The sequence below is a fragment of the Delphinapterus leucas genome, chromosome 21 (genome assembly GCF_059928025.1).
Source record: "Delphinapterus leucas isolate spDelLeu-1000000601 "Yukka" chromosome 21, BTC_Dleu_Yukka2, whole genome shotgun sequence".
NCBI lineage: Eukaryota > Metazoa > Chordata > Mammalia > Artiodactyla > Monodontidae > Delphinapterus > Delphinapterus leucas.
In genome coordinates, this window is record NC_143149.1 from 33,424,450 (window position 1) to 33,447,440 (window position 22,991).

Here is a 22,991-nt window from a genome sequence, read left to right on the forward strand (position 1 = left end):
TGAATGAGATCCTTGCTGGGTAGAGTAATCTTGGTTGTAGGTTCTTTCCTTTCATCACTTTAAATATATCGTGCCACTCCCTTCTGGTTTGTAGAGTTTCTGCTGAGAAATCAGCTATTAACCTTATGGGAGTTCCCTTGTATGTTATTTGTCATTTTCCCTTATTGCTTTCAATAATTTTTCTTTGTTTTTAATTTTTGTCAATTTGATTATTATGTGTCTCGGTGTGTTTCTCCTTGTGTTTATCCTGGCTGGGACTCTCTGCAATTCCTGGACTTGGGTGGCTATTTCCTTTCCCATGTTAGGGAATTTTTCAACTATAATCTCTTCAAATATTTTCTTGGGTCCTTTCTCTCTCTCTTCTCCTTCTGGGACCCCTATAATGTGAATGTTGCTGCGTTTAATGTCGTCCCAGTTGTCTCTTAGGCTGTCTTCATTTCTTTTCATTCTTTTTTCTTTATTGTGTTCCACGGCAGTGAATTCCTCCATTGTGTCCTCCAGGTCAGTTTTCCGTTCTTCTACCTCAATTATTCTGCTTGTGATTCCTTCTAGTGTATTTTTCATTTCAGTTATTGTATTGTTCATCTCTGTTCATTTGTTCTTTGATTCTCCTATGTCTTTGTTAAACATTTCTTGCATCTTCTCGATCTTTGCCTCCATGCTTTTTCCGAGGTCCTGGACCATCTTCACTATCATTATTCTGAATTCGTTTTCTGGAAGGTTGCCTATCTCCACTTCATTTAGTTGTTTTTCTGGGGTTTTATCTTGTTCCTTCATCTGGTACATAGCCCTCTACCTTTTCATCTTGTCTATCTTTCTGTGAATGTGGTTTTTGTTCCACAGGCTGTAGGATTGTAGTTCTTGCTTCTACTGTCTGCCCTCTGGTGGATGTGGCTATCTAAGAGGCTAGTGCAAGTTTCCTGATGGGAGCGACTGGTGGTGGGTAGAGCTGGGTGTTGCTGTGATGGGAAGAGCTCAGTAAAACTTTAATCCACTATGATGGGTGGGGCTGGGTTCCCTCCCTGTTGGTTGTTTGGCCTGAGGCGACCCAGCACTGGAGGCTACCCAGCTCTTTGGTGGGGCTAATGTCAGACTCTGGGAGGGCTCACGCCAAGGAGTACTTCCCAGAATTTCTCCTGCCAGTGTCCTTGTCCTCATGGTGAGACACAGCCACCCCCCGGCCTCTGCAGGAGACCCTCCAACACCAGCAGGTAGGTCTGGTTCAGTCTCCTATGGGGTCACTGCTCCTTCCCCTGGGTCTTGATGTGCACACTACTTTGTGTGTGCCCTCCAAGAGTGGAGTCTCTGTTTCTCCCAGTCCTGTCAAAGTCCTCTAGTCAAATCCCGCTAGCCTTCAAATTCTGATTCTCTAGGAATTCCTCCTCCTGTTGCTGGACGCCGAGGTTTGGAAGTCTGACGTGAGGCTCAGAACCTTCACTCCAGTGGGTGGACTTCTGTGGTATAAGTGTTCTCCAGTTTGTGAGTCACCCACCCAGTGGTTATGGGATTTGATTTTATTGTGATTGCGCCCCTACTACCATCTCATTGTGGCTTCTCCTTTGTCTTTGGATGTGGGGTATCTTTTTTGGTGAGTTCTAGTGTCTTCCTGTCGATGATTGTTCACCAGTTAGTTGTGATTCTGGTGCTCTTGCAGGAGGGAGTGAGCGCACATCTTTCTACTCCGCCATCTTGAACCGATCACTCCACTGCCTTGTGCCTCTGTCTTATTTATGACTGGGCTCCACTCAGCCACTGCTTTACTGTCTGTTATGACTGTCCTGACCCAGCTGGGCATAGCCTCAGGTGCTTCGTGGTGGTGGAGCCAAAAGACAATCACAGGCTCCTGGTTCTGGTTCTCGATTAACCAATATTCATGTGCTTTCACCCTTCCTGCCCTCCCCTCCGTCTAGCTCACACGTTTCTAGTACTAGCTCCTGGAGTGCAACCAGGGCCCTGAAAGTACCAACCTCCCTGATTGTAGCCAAGAGAGAAAATGTTGAAGCTTAAAGAGCATCGGGGGAAGTTGAAAGCTCAAGCATTTAACACAATCCCCAGGCACCTAATCATTATCAAACTTATGGGTAAACTCTGGAAGAGTGCAGTCAAACTGAGAGCATCATGTAGCTAGTGACGGCCCTACCAATGAAAAGCTCATATCAGTAATTCCCAAGAAGTCAGAACCAGATGATGAACCGTACACATGGATGAGATAAATTTTGTGATAGGTAAAATACACCTCAATAAAAAACTGATGAACAATTTGCACTGCAACTTATATCACTTGTTAAGTAGTTTTATTTACACACACATTGTGATTTAGTTTATTTGTATAATTAATGGTAATTTTAAAAAAATTGTTCATTGATTGGTTGATTTCTGTATTTAGCACAACATACTGATTGTTGATCAACCCTGCCTACGCTCTCCCACTAGCACTGTGGCATCTTAACTTTCCCCAGGAACCCTGATGACAAAGTCTGTACTGTGGACTCATTGAGCCGTCGTTTTCAACCTGGGCTACACCTTAGAATTATGGGGGGAGCTTTTAAAGTATGCTGATGCCAAGCCCTCACCCTCAGCCAATGAAATTAGAATCCCTGAGGCTGGGGCTCAGTCACTGGAGTTTCATTAAAACTGTCCACGTGATTCTAAGATGCAGCCAGGGTTAAGAAGTACTGGACAGAGGAAGGCACCCTTTGAAACTGGCGAGGCAGGCATAGGTTTCATGAGTGTCCATTTCCTGTCATTCTTCTCCATGTTCTGTAACAAGTGCGTCAGGCCTGGCTCAGGTTCTCACTTGTAAAGTGGAGAATCAACAATTGCCCTGCTTCTCCACAGGGTTTTTTTGGTCTCAAATGAGACAGCAGTTGTGTGTCCTTATGGATATTCGTCCAGATCCCATCTGTCCCTCCTCTGGGGTGATGACTTTCTTCTACCCTGTCTTACAGTTTCCCTTCTCTGGCTTTCATTTTTCTGATCGTATTTTCACCAAGCATCTGTAGACTGCTTCTGATATCCTCAGGGATTGGTAAGAAGGCAGGAGTGTTGGTGCACAATTCAAAGCACATCGCAAGGATCTAGAAGACAATGACAGGTTTAGAACATCCATGTGCTGACAGGTATCCAGCTGTTTTGAAAGAGGATCAGCCAGTCTTTTTTTAACTCAGATTGTATTCTTATTTGCACTGGTTTGATGGGAGAGCTAATGGAGTGTAGGGTACCTATCTTGAAATAGTGGCAGCAGTCATTGATTTTCCTTTCCTATAACTGACAACTTTAAAGAATATGTTCTGGGACTTCCCTGGTGGCGCAGTGGTTAAGAATCCGCCTGCCACTGCAGGGGACATGGGTTCGAGCCCTGGTCCAGGAGGTCCCACATGCCACAGAGCAAACAAGCCTGTGTGCCACAACTTCTTAGCCTGCACGCTAGAGCCCGCAAGCCACAACTATTGAGCCCACGTGCCACAACTACTGAAGCCTGTGTGCCTAGAGCCCGTGTTCCCTAACAAGCCACTGCAATGAGAAGCCCGCGCACTGCAACAAAGAGTAGCCCCTGATCACCGCAGCTAAAGAAAGCCCGTGCACAGCAACAAAGTCCCAACGCAGCCAGAAATAAATAATAAATAAGTAAATTTATTTTTAAAAAAAGAATATGTTCTGTGATTTATTAGACTTTGGAGGACTTATTAGGTTATTGCGATTTGGAGAGATACATATCAAAGGATCAGGAAGGACAGAGAAGCTATATTGTAGCCCAGAAAGATCTATATCCATTCAATACTAAAATTTGCCAAATAAGTATGACTCTGTTTTTTTTTTTCTTTTAAAGCCACCAGAAATATATGCATGGATGTAAATCCATAGGGAAAGAACACAGTGAACAACTGAACTAAATCAGGATTGGATGGTCAAAGGGAGTTTTGTCTACTCTGATCAAAAGGAACTGTCACCTTGGAGTCATTCTTAACTATTTTTGGGTCTTGCATCCTCCATCCAGTTAAGCTGTCAGCAAATCCTATCAGATTAACCTTCAAAGAACATCCAGAATCCATACACTGTTCATCACCTCCAACTGAACCGATACAGTCCATTGTTTTCTAAAATTGTTGACCACGACCCACGGTAAGAAATACGTTTTACAACATGACCCATTACACCTGAACATATATAAGTTTAAAAAAACGTCACCAGGGTTTCCCTGGTGGCGCAGTGGTTGAGAGTCTGCCTGCCGATGCAGGGGACACGGGTTCGTGCCCCGGTCCGGGAAGATCCCACATGCCGCAGAGCGGCTGGGCCCGTGAGCCGTGGCCGCTGTGCCTGCATGTCCGGAGCCTGTGTTCCGCAACGGGAGAGGCCACAACAGTGAGAGGCCTGCATACTGCAAAAAAAAAAAAAAAAAAAAACTTCACCAAAAATTACTTTCTTCTTCTAAATGCACTGTGCACTATTTTCTATTCCACTGTATTTCAGTTTTTGAAATACTCATTAAACACTCCAAAAAATGCTGGTCATGGAATCAGATACTAAGATGGAACTTGGGACCAACACCCGTGTGGTCAAACTGCAAGGCCTGTGAGGTCTCAGCCTCCCAGGTGGAAGCCGTGTGGCACCTGTCAGTGGTCCCCGTCAGGCTGCGATGGCTGGGCCCTCATACCTAAGAGGCCCTCTGTCTCTTAGCAGTCCATTGTGGGCTGTCCTCAGGCCACGCAGGAGGCTGGCTGCTGACTGCACTCCCCAAAGCTGGGCAGCAAGTTCCTCCTTGGAGGAGGACTGGTGGGTCACCTTGTCCACCATAGGACCCACTAAAATGACTTTATGATCGATCAGTGAATTGTGAAGCATAATTTAAACACTTTGACCTTTTGCCCAGACTGCTACAATAGCTTTACACTCATCTGTTTCCATTCTTGCCTTTCTACTTTGTGTATTTCACACATGGTAGCCAAAATAATCCTTTAAAAATGTAAATCACATGTCCCTCCTTTACTCAAAATCTTCCACTAATTTCCACTTAAAATCAAATCCCACAAATGTTAATTAGCACATTAAAAGATGCTCAACATCACTAATAATTAGGGAAATGCAAAGTGAAGATACCAGTTCACATTCATTCAGATGGTTATCAAAACAAAACCAGGAAACAAGCATCGGTGAGTATGGGAAGAAACTGGAACCCTTGCACAGATGCTGTGAAAAACAGTTCCCAAAAACCTAAACATAGAATTACTGTATGTCAAGCAATCCCACACTGGGTAAATACCCAAAAGTGAAAGCGGGGTCTCTAACAGGTATTTCATTATTCTCAACAGCCAAAAGGTGAAAGCAACCCAAATGTTCATTATCAAATGATTGGATAAACAAAATGTGGCCTATACATACAATGGAATATTATTCAGCCTTTAAAAAGGAAATTCTGACACATGTTACAACGTGGATGAACCTGGAGGACATTATGCAAACTGAAATAAGCCAGACACCAAAGGACAAATACTGTATGATTCTACTTCCATGAGGACCTAGAATAGTCATACTCACGGAGACAGAATGTAGAATAGTGGTTACAAGGGGCCGGGGCGGGATTGGGTGGGGAATGGGGAGTGTTTGATGTGGACAGAGTTTCAGTTGGGAAGATGATAAAGTTCTGGAGATGGATGGTGGCCATGGCTGCACATCAATGTGAATGTACTTAACATCACCAAACTATATACTTAAAAATGATTAAAAATATAAGTTTCATGTTATGACTATTTTACCACAATAAAAATAATAATAAAAATCCAAATCCTTACCATGATCCTTGGCTGCTTCTTCAATCTTATCACCCACCAGTTCCTTCCCCTCACTCACAGGCCTTCAGCCCTGCTGGCATCCTTGCCGAACCAAGATCGCACCAAGCACGCACTTCCTGTTCTCTGACTGGTATGCTTTTTCCTCTCACAGGTCTCTGCTCAAACAGCCCCTGAAAAGCCTTCCTGAAAATCTACTGCTGAAGGTGAAAAATAATTTTCCTTCCACCCTTCTGAGTTCTTGGTTGAAACCCCAGTAATAAAAGACAGATTAACAAGAGAAAAACAAAAGGAGTTTTATTAACATGTATACCTCGTGTATACCTTAGAGAAAATAGAAAAATACCTAGAGATACCCAGAGAAAAATTAGCAACTCCCTGAGATGGCTTAGAACTCAGGCTTAAATACCACCTTAATAAGGAAAGGGGATGGGAGATGAAGGCCTCTTGGGGGAGAGTAAAAGGTTTTTAGGAAAGATGAGCGGGCCCTTAGAAGAACAGGTTGGAGATGTGACAATTTGACAAAACTTGTCAGGGTGTGGCGTCCACTTCCACTCTTGAAACTCCCAGGGAGGGGACTTAACGGCAATTGAGTTCATTTTGGAGGGTCTGTCTTTAGAAATGTAAGGGAGTTCGGAGAAAGCTTCTCCCCACATTTACTGTTTTTCAAGTGCCAACAGCTCAAAATAACCAAAACACCAAAGCATGTCCTGTACTCCTACGTACATATTTTGGGGCGTATTCTGCTATCCTCCCCTAGAATGCAAAGCCCTTGACTGCAGAGTTTATTTTGTGCCATGAGCAAGCCCGGCATATACTAGGTAGTCAGTGTTAAACGTTTACCTTTCCTATAATGTATACCCATATTCCTTGCATAATTAGAACTTTAATTTCAAAAGACTAAAATCCTGGATTACTGAAATTCTGCGGTATAAACTCAGCATCCAAAAGAAAAAAAAAAAAAATGTGTGCAAGGAGCGTAAATGCCCTTGGATGGCTAACGCGGAGCACGGGCGCCAGCTGCTTATCCAGGGCTCCCAAGCTTCTCCCGCCGACACTAACAACTAACAACACTAGTACGTTCCGAAGCACCAGCTACAAGCGTTCGGACAGGCCTGCGGACAGGACGAGTGGGAAACCTGGGGTCCCAGGTGGCGTGATGCAGCCCGAAGTGCAGAACCGCGCCCAGCAGGGACGGCCAGGCCAGGGTGCGGGCGCGGGCGCTGGGCACTCCGGCCCGCGTCTCTATGGTAGGAGCGGAAAAACCGGAAGTAGCCGTGAGAGGGGCGGGGCAGGGGCGGGGCCTCCGGCACCTCCTCAGCTGGGAGCCGAGGAGAGATGGCGGCCGCCGACGGTGTCGGGGAGGCTGCGCAGGGCGGGGAGCCAGGTCAGCCGGAGCCGCCGCCGCCCCAGCCGCATCCCCCGCCGCCCCAGCTGCCGCAAGAAGAGGCGGCGGCGTCCCCTATGGACGACGGGTTCCTGAGCCTGGACTCGCCCACCTATGTCCTGTACAGGTAACGCCCACGGCATGGTCGCGGCGCGGGAGGCCCTCCCCCGCGCGCGGCGCTGCACGGGGCGCGGCTGCGGCAGAAGCTAGCGCGTCCTCGCCGTCCGGCGGCCGGGAGCGGCGGGGTGGGGCCCGCGCTGTCACCGTTCTGGGCGGTGGAGGTTTCGGAACCCACAGCGCTGGCCTGCTGTAGTCCGAATGCCAAAGGGCTTGGGTGCAGTCGGACCGCAAAGAAGGTCCAGATTGGCTCGCTTTAGAAACGGGGCTTCCCGTGGTTGGTTCTGCGGAATCGGAGAGAACTAGCGTAAGATCTTTAGGGACCGGGACGTTTTCATTCAGCGTTTTCTTTCAGTGTTTCTAGCGCCCAGCGTCAGCCAGGCACCGAGTTAGGCTGTAAGGATGAGACTATGAGAATTCAACTCCGTTACGCATCCCCTCGTCGCCTCGTGCTTAGTGCAAGCCATGTGCAGTGTCGGGTACTGCTGTAACTTTCTCACCTTTCCTCCCCACCTTTGCCACCACCCAGTCCCGTCCCCGTTAGTTCTTTGCTTTCTATTGGTCATGCTGGTTCCCCAGCTGCATTTTGAGCCTGCAGAGACGACTGAGAAGTCCTTACTTTTCTCATGTCTTATTTTTTCTTCTGTAGTTCTAGGTAAACCCATTAGATGACTGATTTGCGTAGGTTGTTTATGAATTGAGTGAAAGCCACTATGCAGATTTCGTTCTTGGAGTTTACAGTGTTAGTGATTTCAGTTGGTTGAGGTGGCCCCATAGCCCTCAGACCTCCTCTCTGAACTGTGAAATACTCGGGTTCTTCCCTTGAGTGTGTCCTATTTCCCTGTGTCTGAAGGACAGCGGTACCATTCTCATGCCACTCCCCATATAGGTCTCACACCTCGGGTAATTGTTTCCCCTGGATTTCTCCTTGTATAATGGGCACAATTTTAGGATTTGTCTAGATAGCACAGAATTTTTGCTGTCAATAGCTGATGAGTACAGAGAACTGAAAAATGGGTAATAGGAAAAGAATGTAAGTAAAAGAGTGGTTAATGAAAATTTGGTCACACTGAGCAGTTTACACAGCAGTGTCTATAGGCACCCAGTGTTGCCACTGTAATTTATTTTAGCATTGATGATGAGAAGTAGTATTCATTGAATACTTACTGTATGCATTTATTATATGCTACATTTATAACATATAGCATATATATTTAAGCATACAGTAATACTATATAGTACATTTAGTGTATTTCCTGTATAATATTGTATATGCTAACTGTGTGTGTTAGGGTATATATAGTATAATAGTGTATATATAGTATAATACTGTGTATTATATGCTTACTATTATGCATATTTTAAGAGCTTAACCTATTATCTCACTTAAACCTCCAAGTAGCCTTCTAAGGTTGGTTGGTAATAGTATCATCTCCATTTTATAAATGAAGAAATTGAGGCCCAGAGAGGTTAAGTAACTTCCTCAGGGTCACACAGCTAGTTAAGTGGTAGAGCCAGTGTTCCACAGATTCCAGACTCTACTGACCACCTGGACCACCTCTCAGTGTACAAAAATGATAGTGATTACTTTTACTTTTAAATATCACTTTCTAGTTATTCAGAGTATTCAAATAAAAAATTGTTATTCAAATTTTTTTAAACTGTTGACTGATTCCAAAGAGCCTTATTAGACCAATGAATTAGATTGATTTATAATTTAAAACTATTGTGTACTTGCTACAAAAACCTGCTTTTGCATTTATGTAAAAACTTTAAATTTGAAAACTATTGACTTATTAACTTTAATTGGAAAATTATTCATTTTATTTTTCTTTTACTTAAAAGTTTAATATGTCAAACAAAGTGGCAACACTTGGTCTTGAAGAATCCAACCATGGTTACGTTATTTGTAAGTTAAAGTGTAATTGTTGCCTTTTTAAAAAAACATCAGATTTCTTCTTTTCCTTACACGCTTGACTATAATCACTGAAAAATATATGTATTTTTAGGGACAGAGCAGAATGGGCTGATATAGATCCAGTGCCGCAGAATGATGGCCCCAATCCAGTGGTCCAGATCATTTATAGTGAAAAATGTAAGTTTATTTTTTATTAGGGAAAGGTCTGTAAGTCAAACTTAGTAGCAAAGTTGAAATTCACAACTATGTGACTAGATAGATGATAGATTTTTGTCTAATAAAGATCTAAATGACTTAAGCTAATCTTGTGAGGTTTTGTAATTTATTTTCATGATTAAAAGTTTTATTTTGTCCAAAGAGTGGACATATTTTAAGTTTAAATAATGAATGTTACATTATAATACATAGTAACCACTGTGTGATTGTGCTTTTCATTTAGTGTTTAATCTGCACATGAGATACAACAGAAATGATTTACTGTTTTATTTAGGATAAACTTTGGTTGTTGAAACATGAGCATTTTGAAATATATTTTAGCTGTGAAATGTTAGGCTCAGCTGGAATATATTACTGATAGTGAGTGGATTATTTTCTTTGACAAAGTATTCTTTCATAATGAATGTGAAATGCTTTGTAAATTGAAGGCCATGCAGATGTTAATTGTTAGTTGTTCTTCTAGGAAAGGGTAAACAAAATGGAATGCAAGTTTTGTAGTTTTATGTATATATTTCTTTCAGTTAAGGCTCTGTTATCCAAGATCATTCCTCTTTTACAAAAAGCGATTATTATTTTTTCTGATTATGAGATAATGTCAAGAATGTAAAGAAAGAATAATGGTGTGAGGGTTTGCCTTGTCAAATATGAAAGTGTACTACTAAACTTAATAATTAACATGTAGAACTGGTGCAGAAATAAATAGATTAATAAAGAAGCTAAAAATAGGTCATCAGTATAGGTGGGACCTCAATATTTGATAAAAAGGACATTTCATATCTGTATGAAAAAGATGGATCAGTCAAGTAATGGTTTTGTAACAGTTGTCTGTGGATTTGAATATAAATCGAATTGTATCCCTATCTCATATCTTACATGAAAATAAATTACAGATGAATTAAAGTCCTAAAGCAAAACTGTAAGCATACTAAAGCAAATAGAATAATCTTTCATTCTTAGGGTAAAGAAGGAATTATTAGGCAAGATGTAAAACTCCGAATTGATTGAGGAAAAGATCAGAAGGTATAACTGCATGAACCTGCAAAACTTCCAAACTGGTGAGAGATATTATATGTGAAGAGATAATTCACTAGAAGAAATAGAAATATCTATGAAGAGATGTTAACCTCACTAGTGATCTGAGAAATGAAAACCACAACTTTTCCAGATTCATAAGGTACCTTTCGAAAACTGACACAGTCATTCATTTCTCTTTCAGTTAAAAATAATAAAATCATTTTTTTCAGGGTAAAAAAAAAAAATCAACATTTTTAATTCTTAAATATATCATTAGGGGCTTCCCTGGTGGTGCAGTGGTTGGGAGTCTGCCTGCCGATTCAGGGGACACGGGTTCTTGCCCCGGTCCGGGAAGATCCCACATGCCGCGGAGCGGCTGGGCCCGTGAGCCGTGGCTGCTGAGCCTGTGCATCCAGAGCCTGTGCTCCGCAACAGGAGAGGCTGCAACACTGAGAGGCCCGCGTACCGCAAAAACAAACAAACAAATAAATAAATATATATATATATATATATATATCTCATTATTACAAACCACAAAGGAAAGGAGAGAAATAATGACCCATTGATCAAAAATTGATAAATGATTATATCAGAATTTTAAATTTGTGCAACAGAAGACACCATGAATAAGTTAAAAAGCAAACAGCAGTGTAAGAGAAGATGTATAAACAGAGGATCGATATTCAGAACCTTATAAGGAATTCCTACGAAAGGTTAAAGAAACAGGGAAACTAATCAAAAAATAGACAAAGGGTATGAACTTGTAGTTCATAGAAGAAAAAATTTCGTTAGCCATTAAATAGGGGGACAATCCATTATCATTAGGAATGAAAGATAATTTTAAACTGTTTTATGATATCAGATATTGAGACATATGAACAGATCCATGCTTTTCAGGTGGTAGTTTTCATATGTTTAGCCATTTTAGAAAGCACTATTGTGTGTATATTTAGTAAAACTAGAAAATGCTCATATCTTACAACCTTGAAATGCTGCTTCGCATGATACATTCTGGGTTCACTCTGGCTTATGGCATCAGAAGACATGTACTAGGAGGCTGAGAGCACAGACTTCAGAGCCAGACCACCTAGTTCAGATTCTAACTGCACCACTTTACTGACTCTGTAACCTTGGACAAGTTATTTAACCTCTCATTATCTCTGTCTTCTTCTGTGTAAAATGAGGACGATAGTAGTAACTACTTTATAGAGTGAGTGAGGTATACACATGAAATAAGAGAACAGTAGCTGACTCATAGTAAGCACTGTGTGTGATAGCTATTACAATTCACAGCATTTTTTGGAAGAACAAAATATTGGAAACCAGCTATATATTTGTGTTTTGGAGAATAGATAAATGTATCGTTATACAGCTGTGCGCTACATAACCAATAAGAGGATCTAGATCTGTTATAATAGGGACAGATCGCAGAAACAGTGTTGAGTGAAAAAAAGGCACATAAGTTTTAGACACTTTGAGTATGACAGTATATTAAATTTGTAATTTTTAATTAACAGACTGTTAATATCAAAAAAATCTAATGAATATAAAATTCTATTTATATAATCCCAAATTTATTTACGACCCTAAATTATATAGGGTCATATAGCCCTAAGACTGAGTATCCTAGTCCCACTTATAGGAATCTGTTCTGCAAAAAAATAGCATTGACATGTAAATTATGCCAGGCCCACTGTATGGAAAAGTGAAACAAGAATGATGTAGATGTGTATACACAGGCATGGAAGAACATATCACTGAGGGGGAAATGCCAAAATGAAAAGCAGAATGAAAGTGTTATGCCAACTTCATTAAAAAACAAGAGCAAGATTACATTTATTTGCTTAGAAAAATGTCTGGAGAGACATATCAACTGGTAACAGCCATTACCAGTGATACAGATCCAGTGCACTGGGAGTAGCACTGGATATGGGAGACTTCATGTACTTTTATATTGTTTGCAGTGTTTACAAAGAGCATGTATTTCTTTCTTTTCTTTTTTTTTTTTTGAATACTCAAAATAGTTTTATTTTAAACATTTACCAAATTTAAGTTGTGCTAACTTCTGATACATAGACATATGTATCTACATAACTGTATATACATGTATACATAAATACATACATAATTCACATCTATGGTAATATTTTGAGCTTTACCTATGAAATTAATTTCAATTTGGGTCAAATATTTCATCTTTTGGAAGAAACCTATCTTGTTCATGAAAATCTTGAATCCATCTGAGGTAAGGAATAGAATTCCGGGTAGGACTGGGATATGGGAGTGGGGTGGTCAGACATGCCACTAGCCCATACAGGGTGCGTTGGCGAAAATTTGAAAAAGGAGCCACATCGTCTGGGCAGACACGGCCATGCACCAATAAACTCGGCTTGGTGAATGGGGTAGGATTTCAGCTCCCATTCCCTGCCTTAGCTGGATGCCTTGCACTGGGTGCAACCTGCATGTAGGTGGCAGTCCTAGAGGGATGGCTCAGTGGCGGTGCAAGCAGAAGATGGTGATCTGGCCAATGATCTGTACAGCTCCATTCCTCGCTGGACTGATTTAATTTGTCTGGAGGAGTTTGGTTGGGTAGGGATCTTTTCTTCTCACCACTTCTGATGATTTAGCTGAAGAAGGAGATCTCCCCGATGAAAAAAGTCCGTTTTTCAGGTTCAAGTGTGCAGATGGCTCTGCAGCCTCCAAGTGGGCTTTCATGGTTTAATCTTAGGAAATAGCCCAATGTTGATTCTTGAGTCCTAAAAAAAATATGCTGTCGATCTGGTTGTAAGATGAGCTTTGCAATTTACCTTTTCTCTCAGCGCCTCAGCTCGGCCGCCTCACGCCAGGGATCGTACGGAGGGGCTGCGTGAGGAGAGAGGAGCGGGCGGGGAGCCACTGGGCTGCGCCCCAGTCCCAGGCGGGCTGGCTGGGGGACCAGGGCCGTGCACATCCCCACCCGGATGGCGCGGCCAAGCGGGCGCGTGGTGTTCTGTGCCCTCCAGGCTGACTCCCGGAACATGTATTTCTTTTTAATTAAAAATATTTTGGAGGACTTCCCTGGTGGCGCAGTGGTTAAGAATCCACCTTGCCAGGCTTCCCTGGTGGCGCAGTGGTTGAGAGTCCGCCTGCTGATGCTGGGGACGCGGGTTCGTGGCCCGGTCCGGGAGGATCCCACATGCCGCGGAGTGGCTAGGCCCGTGAGCCATGGCCGCTGGGCCTGCGCGTCCGGAGCCTGTGTTCCGCAACGGGAGAGGCCGCAACAATGAGAGGCCTGCGTACCGCAAAAAAAAAAAAAAAAAAAAAAGAATCCACCTTGCCAATGCAGGGGACATGGGTTCAAGCCCTGGTCTGGGAAGATCCCACATGCCACAGAGCAACTAAGCCCATGTGCCACAACAACTGAAGCCCATGCGCCTAGAGCCCGTGCTCTGCAACAGGAGAAGCCACCGCAGTGAGAAGTCTGTGACCACAACGAAGAGTAGGCCCTGCTCGCCTCAACTAGAGAAAGCCCAGACGCCACAGCAGAGACCCAGTGCAGCCAAAAAAAAATATTTTTTAAAGTAACACATGCTCATTGAAGAGAAATTTGAAGATGTTAACATCAAAAGAAGAGTATAATCATCCAGAACTAACCACTGTTAACATTTGGTGTATAGCCTTCCACTCCTCGGAAAATATGTTTCCACAGAGTTAGGTTTATACTATGTATGTGTACATGTGTGAATATAAAATAATGTGTTTATACATTGTATATAGAGTTAACATGTTATAAGCATTTTGTTACACATTTTAAAGTATTTGGGAGCTTGGTTCTTAATGACCACATAATATTCCATAGTTATTTACCATGTATATTGTTTCTAAATTTTACTCCGGTATAAATTAAATTCAGCATTTTAAAGGTAGTATTTAGGAGTAGATGACCTTTGTATGTTCAGAAAGAGCTATAATTATTCATGCTCTCCTCTGATAATTTCTTTTTTGGGGTTGTAGTCTAATGAAACTATATACATACCCATGTGTGCTTGCATGCACACACATAAATACATGTGTGTGTATTGTATATTTAATTTTTAAAATTTTTTAATGAAAGGTCATTGGATGCTTAAAGTAGTGATTTTTATAAAACAAAATTGAAAACAACCAGTAGTAGCAGAATGGTTAGGCAAATCAGGATATATTGACATTGTATTCATGCATATTGACCTCCTAAAAGTTTGTGAACCCTGTCAGTAACTGGAAAATTATATGCTATAAGAAAAATAGCAGGACTTTCCTGGTGGTCCAGTGGTTAAGAATCTACCTTCCGATGCAGGGGACGCAGGTTCGATCCCTGGTCAGGGAACATACCCACGTGCCGTGGGGCAACTAAGCCCATGCGCCACAGCTACTGAGCCCGTGCTCCACAACTACCAAGCCCTTGCACTCTGGAGCCCACACGCCACAACTACTGAGCCCGCATGTTTTGGAGCCTACGCGCCACAAGTAGAGAGCCTGCGTGCTGCAACTACTGAGCCCATGCGCTCTGGAGACCACACACCACAATTAGAGAGAGGCCCACGCACCACAACGAAGAGCCCGTGCACTGCAACAAAAGATCCCGCGTGCCGCAATGAAATCCCACATGCTGCAACTAAGACCTGACGCAGCCAAATAAATAATAAATAAAAATTTTTTAAAAAAGAAAAATAGCATAGCATGTCCACATAAATTTTTAATTGTGGAAAAACAAGTATTGAGGAGTATTTAACACCTGGGTTTTTTTAGTAGTCTGTTTAGGGCCTTAGTCTGTTCTCTATGTTAATCTGTGCTGTGATGTGAAGGCATTTCAGCTGCAGTGAAATGAGCATTGTGATTAGCAGTGTGTGCTTTGGTGTCAGACTAGATTGGGGTTTAACTTCTGTCTCCAAAGTACACTGGGCCATGTGAACTTGTTAATCTCTCTTAAGCCTGTTTCTCTTGTGGAAATGAGAGTAAAATAGGTTAATATTTGTAAAGGTCTAAGTTCCTTCAGTTAAGAGATTGGCAAAGATCAGAAGTTTTGATACTCTGTCAGTGAGGATGTGGAAAAAGAATCGGTGTATTCATACATTCTTGGAGGGACTATATATTGAACAGACCTTTTTTGAGAGGTTAATTTGGCACTGTCTGTCAGCATCAACAGTGCACATAACCTTGATCCAGTAATTCCACTTGTAGGAATTCATCCTACAGATGTACTGAATTTGCACGTGTGTGCAGAAACATACCATGATAGGACAGTGAAAGAATGAAAACAATTTAAACATTCATTTATAGGGGACGAGTTAGGTATAGAGTGCCCATACAATGAAATGCTGTGCAACTGTTTGAAAAATGTAGTAAACTTTGTAACGGGGAATGTGGTTGAAAATTATGTCATCTTCTCATCTTGTTCCTCAAACTCGTATGTTCATAAATAAGCATATATTTTTAACTAAACGAATAGCTGCTGCTCTGCACCTTATGTTTTTCACTCAACAACCTGTCTTAGCAATTGTTCCATTTCAGTACATAACAGAACAGCCTCGTTACTAATAGCTGCATAGGATTTTGTTGTATGGGTGTACCATGATGGACTTAACCCATTCTTTACTCATGGAAATTTCAGTTGTTTCCAGTCTTCATTTCTTTATTTCTTAGGTAAATTTCCTTGGATGCTTTGGGCACATACAGGAGTATATTTGTAAGAAAACTTACTGGAACTGGAATTGTTAGGTCAATGAGTAGTCAGTTTTTATTTATTTATTTATTTTTTAGAGAAACACTTTATTTTTGGCTGTGTTGGGTCTTTGTTGCTGTGCACAGGCTTTCTCTAGTTGTGGCGAGCGGGGACTACTCTTCATTGTGGTGCATGGGCTTCTCATTGCGGTGGCTTCTCTTGTGGAGCACGGGCTCTAGGCCTGTGGGCTTCAGTAAGTTGTGGCTCACGGGCTCAGTAGTTGTGGCTTGCAGGCTCTAGGCATGCAGGCTTCAGTAGTTGTGACGCGCGGACTCTTGAGCTCAGGCTCAGTAGTTGTGGCACACGTGCTTAGTTGCTCTGCGGCATGTGGGATCTTCCCAGACCATGGCTTGAACCCGTGTCCCCTGCATTGGTAGGCAGATTCTTAACCACTGCACCACCAGAGAAGTCCCCAGTTTTTAATTTTTAATAGATATTACCAAGTGGTTTTCCATAGAGATATTTACTAGTTTATACGACCTTGAATAATGTATGAGTGAAAAAAGTAAGGCCCAGGACATTAGAGTGGGATGTGATCTCATTTGTATTAAAAAAAAAAAAAAAATGAGAAGATGGAATTAGAACATATACTTTTGTGTGCATAGGATATATTTGGAAGGATACATTAGAATCACTCCACAGTTGCTTCTGGGGAGAAGAACTGGGAATTTAGTGGAATGGAAACTTAGCATGAACCTTTTTGTACTGTTTGAGTTTTCTATCATTGTGTATATTACTTTTTCAGTTTAAAAAAACTGATCAAAATAAAATGTGAGAAAAACAGCTAAGAGAATATATTTGGATATATGCACTCTTAATTTTTCTTTAATGCATAAGGTCTCTGGGGGATCTGGAGTCAGGCATCAACCCCCGTACATGCATCCTGGCTGTGACACAAGTTATCAGGGTGGCAGTCATAGTCATTGGATTTTCTTTCTTTTGCGTATTGTTATAAATCGTATACATACGATAAAGTATCTTCCTCATAGAGTAAAACAACATTTTGTACTATAGTGGTTGTTTTAAACAAGAAAGACCATCCTAATGCAGTTGTGTGCTCTGTTTCTAGTTCAGGATGTTTATGATTATTTCCGGGCTGTCCTGCAGCGTGACGAGAGAAGTGAACGAGCTTTTAAACTAACCAGAGATGCTATCGAGTTAAATGCAGCCAATTACACAGTGTGGTAAGTAAGACACCTCGTTAATATTCCCTGTCTGACTGTCACAGGTTTTAGTTTGGATGACTTTTTTCTTAATGATAACTTTTATCAAAATAACAATTCACATATGAGTTTAAAAGTCAGAGACTGAATGAAAAATAGCAATCTCTGCTCTATTCCTTCTCATTACAGAGTCCCACTCCCTGGAGGCAACAATTCCTAGGTGTTTTTTCTTAAAATCACCTCTATATTGTAAATCATATGCTTGATTATTTTTAATTTTTTCACTTTAGAAATTACTCCTGCTATGGAAGATACAGAGTTCAGTCTCCTATACTGTCTCCATCACAGTAATCAGTTCATGGTTCATGCAGACCCACATTTCATCATATATTTATATTTCCTTTAACAGATTGGCTTTTTTATTTAGTTTTGTTCTCTTTTTACCAGCAAGTTATCTGTCTCCCCTACTCTCTGCTCATGTAGAATGTCTCGTTACTGTTGAGCACAGCAGGTAACCCTTCAGTTCCTTCCTTTCTTCTCCAAGGACTTGGGCACCGTGTGTCTGGTCCATAGCTCTTTCCTGTGTCGGGTCCCTGTTTCCTAGATCCCACATCTTTCTCTTTCCTGCTTTACTCTCATTTTATAGACCAGATCCTTGAATAGAAGAAAACTCTTAGAAGGCTGTGATGGAAATTGTTACTGAGGTTTCGTAAATTTAAAAGTGTCTTCAGTCTCTTCGAGCTTTAGTGATAGAATTCTAGATTGGAAATCATTCTCCGTTAGATTTTTAAAACTGTCTTTCTGTTTCTTTCAGCCTCTATTGAGAAGATTCCCATTCCTTCATTTTAACCTTTTCTTTAGCTTTGGGAATTTTTTTTTTTTTTTATGTTCTTTTGATAATGTCTTCTCTCTTTCCTCTGTTGGCTCTCTCTGGAATGCCTTTTAGTTGCATGTTGTACTTCTGAGGTTGTCTTTTCTTACTTTTATCTGTTTTTATTTACTTTTGAGATTTTTTCAGCTTTATCTTCTAACTCTTCTATCTGCACTCATTTTTAATTTACAAGAGCTCTTTTTATCTTCTCTGAGTATTCTTTTTTAATAGCATCTTGTTTATTTCATGGATGGGATATGTTTTCATTTTTCTGTTTATTTGTTTTGGTCTCTTTAATGTAAACATTTTTCTCAAATGGATGGTAAATTCTTGGCTCTCCTTTCATACTTACAGTGGAAGCAGGAAAATGATTTGGCATCCCTGCGTGTTGCAGGACTTGTCACCGAGAGGGGTTTACCTTGAAGTTAGTGTGGAGGCATGGCTGCTTTGTTTGACGTCTTCATATGTCAGTATTTCTGGGTCTTTTCTCTTGACTACTTTGTTTCTCTGAAGAAGAGCTGTCTGAAGAATGTACATTTGGCTGCCACAGTTCTGGGGGTCAGTTCTGGCAGGGGAAGACAGGGTTGGGGGGCATCTCAGCTGTTCAGTATATCAGCATTAAATTTCCTTGTTTCCAGCCTTTACCTCACCCTGCCTTCTGCTGTGTCTGGTATTTCTTTCTGCTTTGGATTTTTCCAGAAAATAAAGCCACTTGTCTGCTGCCCAGGCTTTTTAAGAAAACCCTAGTCCTCCTTCTCCTATGTGTTTTCTTTACTTCCACAAAACACCTCACTTCTGCCGCTTCTAGTCACCGAATGTGTGTGGGATTTTTCCCCTACCAGGCAGTGCCCTGTGACACCACCTGGGTGTCCTACAGTTTAACTCAATTCTAACACTGTCTACCTGGAGGTAACGTCAGATCCTACAGGTTAAGGGCTCGGTCCCACAAGCCTGACCCACCCCAATGCCAGTCGCACATCCTGTGCTTCTGACTGGTAGGCCATAAGTCAGAGGTTCCACAATTCCCTCCTTGGGTTCAACTGATTTGCTAGAGCAGCTCACAGAACTCAGTGAAACACTTACTTATGTTTACCAGTTTATTAAATGATACGATAAAACACAGAGATGCACAGCCAGATGAAAAGGTGCATAGGGTGACATCTGGGAGGGTCCTGAGCACAGGAGCTTCTGTTCCTGTGGGGTTGAGGTGCATCACCCTCCTGGTACATGGATGTGTTCACCCACCTGGAAGCTCTCTAAATCCCCTACTGTTGGGATTTAATGGTGGCTTCCTCACGTGGACACGATCGATTATTAACTCCATTTCCAGCCCTTCTCTCCTGTCTGGAAGATGGGAGGTGGGGCTGAACATTCCAAGTTTCTAATCAAGGCTTGGTCTTTCTGGTGACCAGGAGCCATCCAGGAGCCCAACCAGAATCACCTCAGTAGAAGGGATGCCCGAGTGCTCTTATCACTCAGAAATTTACAAGGGTTTTAGGAGCTCTCTGTGAGGAAGAAAAAGACAGACACACACACACACCCCCCCAGGTTGGGAGATGTTGTCACCTCTCTGCTCAGGGTTGGGGGAAGGATCTTGGCTGCTGAGGACTCTGTCTACATTTTAAAATGTTTTCAGCCCCACCCTTGACTTCCAGTTTCGGAAATATCTGATACATCTGATTTCTGAACCTTTCTTCCTCAGTTGACAGGTTTTTAGCCCTTTCTGGTTTTCTAAGTCAGTCAAAACTTATCAGCTTACCATTTTCCATCGTTTTGTTGACCTCTTCCAATTGCTGTGGTATCCCCTCATCCTTGTGGATTTATACCCTTTTTATTTCTTTACTGTCATTTTAGTAGGATTATCTAGAGCTGTTAGGGTGATCTTCCATCACTTTATGTCTCTAATATGCACATTTTTAGCTTGTAAGAAATTCCTGACTGTACACAGCTCAGAGCAACTTAGAATGCATTTAAAATTTCCTAAGTTTATTTGCTGTTTTCTTACAAACAGTATACCTGAAATTACCCATATGAACCAGGCTACCTGTATGTGTATGTGCTCTGTGAAGCCTTATTTTCTTTAAACTAATTATAATAGAGAAATACTGTCATTTCCTCTATTTAGCATTTCATTTTAAGAGATAACTTTTAAAGTAGTTTTTTGGGGGGTTCGAGTCAAGATGGCAGTATGGGAAGACACAGAGTTGGCGTCTCCCCACAACTAGGGCACTTGTCAGACACTGGTGGGGGACCTCGAAGCCCAAAGAGATGGGAGGAACCCGCAAGTGAACCGGTAGGACGTGGGGGGACTGAGCAGGGAGGAGAAGTGGAGGCCAGACAGGACCAGTGCCCCTGAGGGGTGGCTGAGAGGGGAGGGGTTCCTATGCCTGGAGGGACCCTCGGGGGCTCAGATTGGAGCGGGCAGAGTGCCCAGCATTTGCCCTACTCACTTGAGCCTGGGAAGCCTGCTGGGCTCCCAGGCTGGGTCTCCCGCCCTCCAAAGCCCCCTCCAGGATGCGTGGGTCCTGGAGGCATAGGAGGGAGGCCGGGGGAGAGGAGGAGAGGCAGCAGGAGGGGCCCTCCAGGACGGCAGGAGCAGGAGAGGAGCAGAGGGCGTTTGCCCTGCCCACTTGGGCCCAGGAAGCCAGCTGGGCTCCCAGGCCGGGTCCCCTGTCCTCTGAGACCAGAGGCAGGCCTGGGCCCCTTCTGTTCCATTGAGCCTAAGCCCCACCCCCCCACACACACACCCCCAGGGCCTTTTCCAGCTGTGTGAGTCCTAAGCATAGGCCCCACCCACTGCCCAAACCTCACCCTTGCTTAGGCCCCACCCTCCACAGCCAAGGCCTTTTCTACCTTTTTTTTCCCTTCCTTCTCTTTTTTTTTTCCCCTTCTGCTCTTGTTTACTATTGTGATTCTGTTTTACCTTACGGTTGTTTCATCTATATCTTTATTTTTATACTCTTTCTAACATACCTGTTAGTTTCCTAGTCTAATTTTATTTTTTACTCTTTCTTCTTCTTCTTATTTATTTATTTATTTTTTTGCTGCTCTGCGCAGCTTTCAAAATCTTGGTGCTTGAGCCAGGGGTAGGACTGAAGCTCCTGTGGTAGGAGTTCCGAGTCTGAACCACTGTACTAACAGAGCACCTCAGACCCCAGGGAATATTCATCGCAGTGAGGTCTCCCAGAGGTCCTCATCTCGGTACCAAGACCCAGCCCTACCCAACAGCCAACAAACTCCAGTGTTGGACGCCTCAGGCCAAAGAACAAGTAAGACAGGAACACAATCCCACCATCAAAAAAAAAAAAAAAAAAAAAAATGAGACTGCTAAATATATATCACAGATGAAGGAGCAAGTTAAAAACATAAGACCAAATAAATGAAGAGGAAATAGGCAATCTACCTGAAAAAAAATTCACAGTAATGATAGTAAAGATGATTCAGAATCTCGGAAATAAAATGGAGGCACTGATTGAGAAAATACAAGAAATGTTTAACAAAGATCTAGAAGAACTAAAGAACAAAGAAACAGAGATGAACAACACAACTGAAATGAAAAATACACTAGAAGGAATCAATAACAGAATAACTGAGGCAGAAGAATGAATAAGTGAGCTGGAAGATAAAATGGTGGAAATAACTGCCGAGGAACAGAATAAAGAAAAAAGAATGAAAAGAATTGAAGACAATCTCAGATAGCTCTGGGACAACACTAAATGCACCAACATTCAAATTATAGGGGTCCCAGAAGAAGAAGAGAAAAAGAAGTGGTCTGAGAAAATATTTGAAGAGATTATAGTGGAAAACTTCCCTAATGTGGGAAAGGAAATAGTCACCTAAGTCCAGTAAACACAGAGAGTCCCGTACAGGATAAACCCTAGGAGAAACACCAAGACATACTAAAACTAACAAAAATTAAATACAAAGAAAAAATATTAAAAGCAGCAAGGGAAAAACAAAAAATAACATACAATGGAATCCCCAAAAGGTTAACAGCTGATTTTTCAGCACAAACTCTGCAAGCCAGAAGGGAGTGGCAAGGTATACTTGAAGTGATGAAAGACAAAAACCTACAACCAAGACTGCTCTGTCCAGCAATGATCTTATTCAGATTTGATGGAGAAATTAAAAGCTTTTCAGACAAGCAAAAGCTAAGAGAATTCAGCACCACAAAACCAGCTTTACAAGAAATGCTAAAGAAACTTCTCTAGGCGGGAAACACAAGAGAAGAAGAAGACCTACAAAAACAAACCCAAAACAATTAAGAAAATGGTACTAGGAATGTACATATCGATAATAACCTTGAATGTAAATGGATTAAATGGCCCAACCAAGAGACACAGACTGGCTGAATAGATACAAAAACAAGATCCATATATGTGCTGTCTACAAGAGACGCACTTCAGATGTAGGGACACGTACAGGCAGAAAGTGAGGGGATGGAAAAACATATTGCATGCAAATGGAAATCAAAAGAAAGCAGCAGTAGCAATACTCATATCAGATAAAATAGACTTGAAAATAAAGACTGTTACAAGACATAAGGAAGGACACTACATAATGATCAAGGAATTAATCCAAGAAGAAGATATAACAATTATAAATGTTTATGCACCCAACATAGGAGCACCTCAATACATAAGGCAAATGCTAACAACCAGGAAGGGAGAAATCGACAGTAACACAATAATAATAGGGGACTTTAACAACCCACTTACCCAATGGACAGATCATCCAAACAGAAAATAAAGAAACACAAGCATTAAATGACACAATAGA

At 42.0% G+C, this 22,991-nt stretch overlaps 2 protein-coding genes and 1 long non-coding RNA gene across 6 annotated transcripts in view; 2 read left to right on the top strand and 1 right to left on the bottom strand.

The window, feature by feature from the left end:
- The window catches only part of HOOK3 (hook microtubule tethering protein 3), a 129,606-nt gene extending 123,410 nt beyond the window's left edge, over window positions 1–6,196 (top strand). Inside the window, exons 24-25 of one of the 3 annotated variants that reach the window (XR_016391187.1) lie at window positions 3,830–4,122; window positions 5,310–6,196. The gene's annotated coding sequence lies outside the window, so the exon portion shown is untranslated. The remainder of the gene's footprint in view (window positions 1–3,829; window positions 4,123–5,309) is intronic. The other 2 variants (XR_016391188.1, XR_016391186.1) reach the window with 2 other exon arrangements.
- Window positions 926–8,263, bottom strand: LOC149744458 (uncharacterized). The gene is made up of 3 exons (XR_016391189.1): window positions 5,790–8,263; window positions 4,189–4,378; window positions 926–3,077 (listed from the first exon to the last, which is right to left on the bottom strand). It is a non-coding gene; the product is annotated as an uncharacterized LOC149744458 (long non-coding RNA).
- FNTA (farnesyltransferase, CAAX box, subunit alpha) overlaps window positions 7,097–22,991 on the top strand; it is a 31,352-nt gene continuing 15,457 nt past the window's right edge. For both annotated transcript variants that reach the window (XM_022571358.3, XM_022571359.2), the window contains exons 1-3: window positions 7,097–7,300; window positions 9,300–9,385; window positions 17,248–17,362. In XM_022571358.3, the coding sequence (XP_022427066.1) occupies window positions 7,125–7,300; window positions 9,300–9,385; window positions 17,248–17,362 (377 nt within the window). In that variant the 5' untranslated portion in view covers window positions 7,097–7,124. The remainder of the gene's footprint in view (window positions 7,301–9,299; window positions 9,386–17,247; window positions 17,363–22,991) is intronic.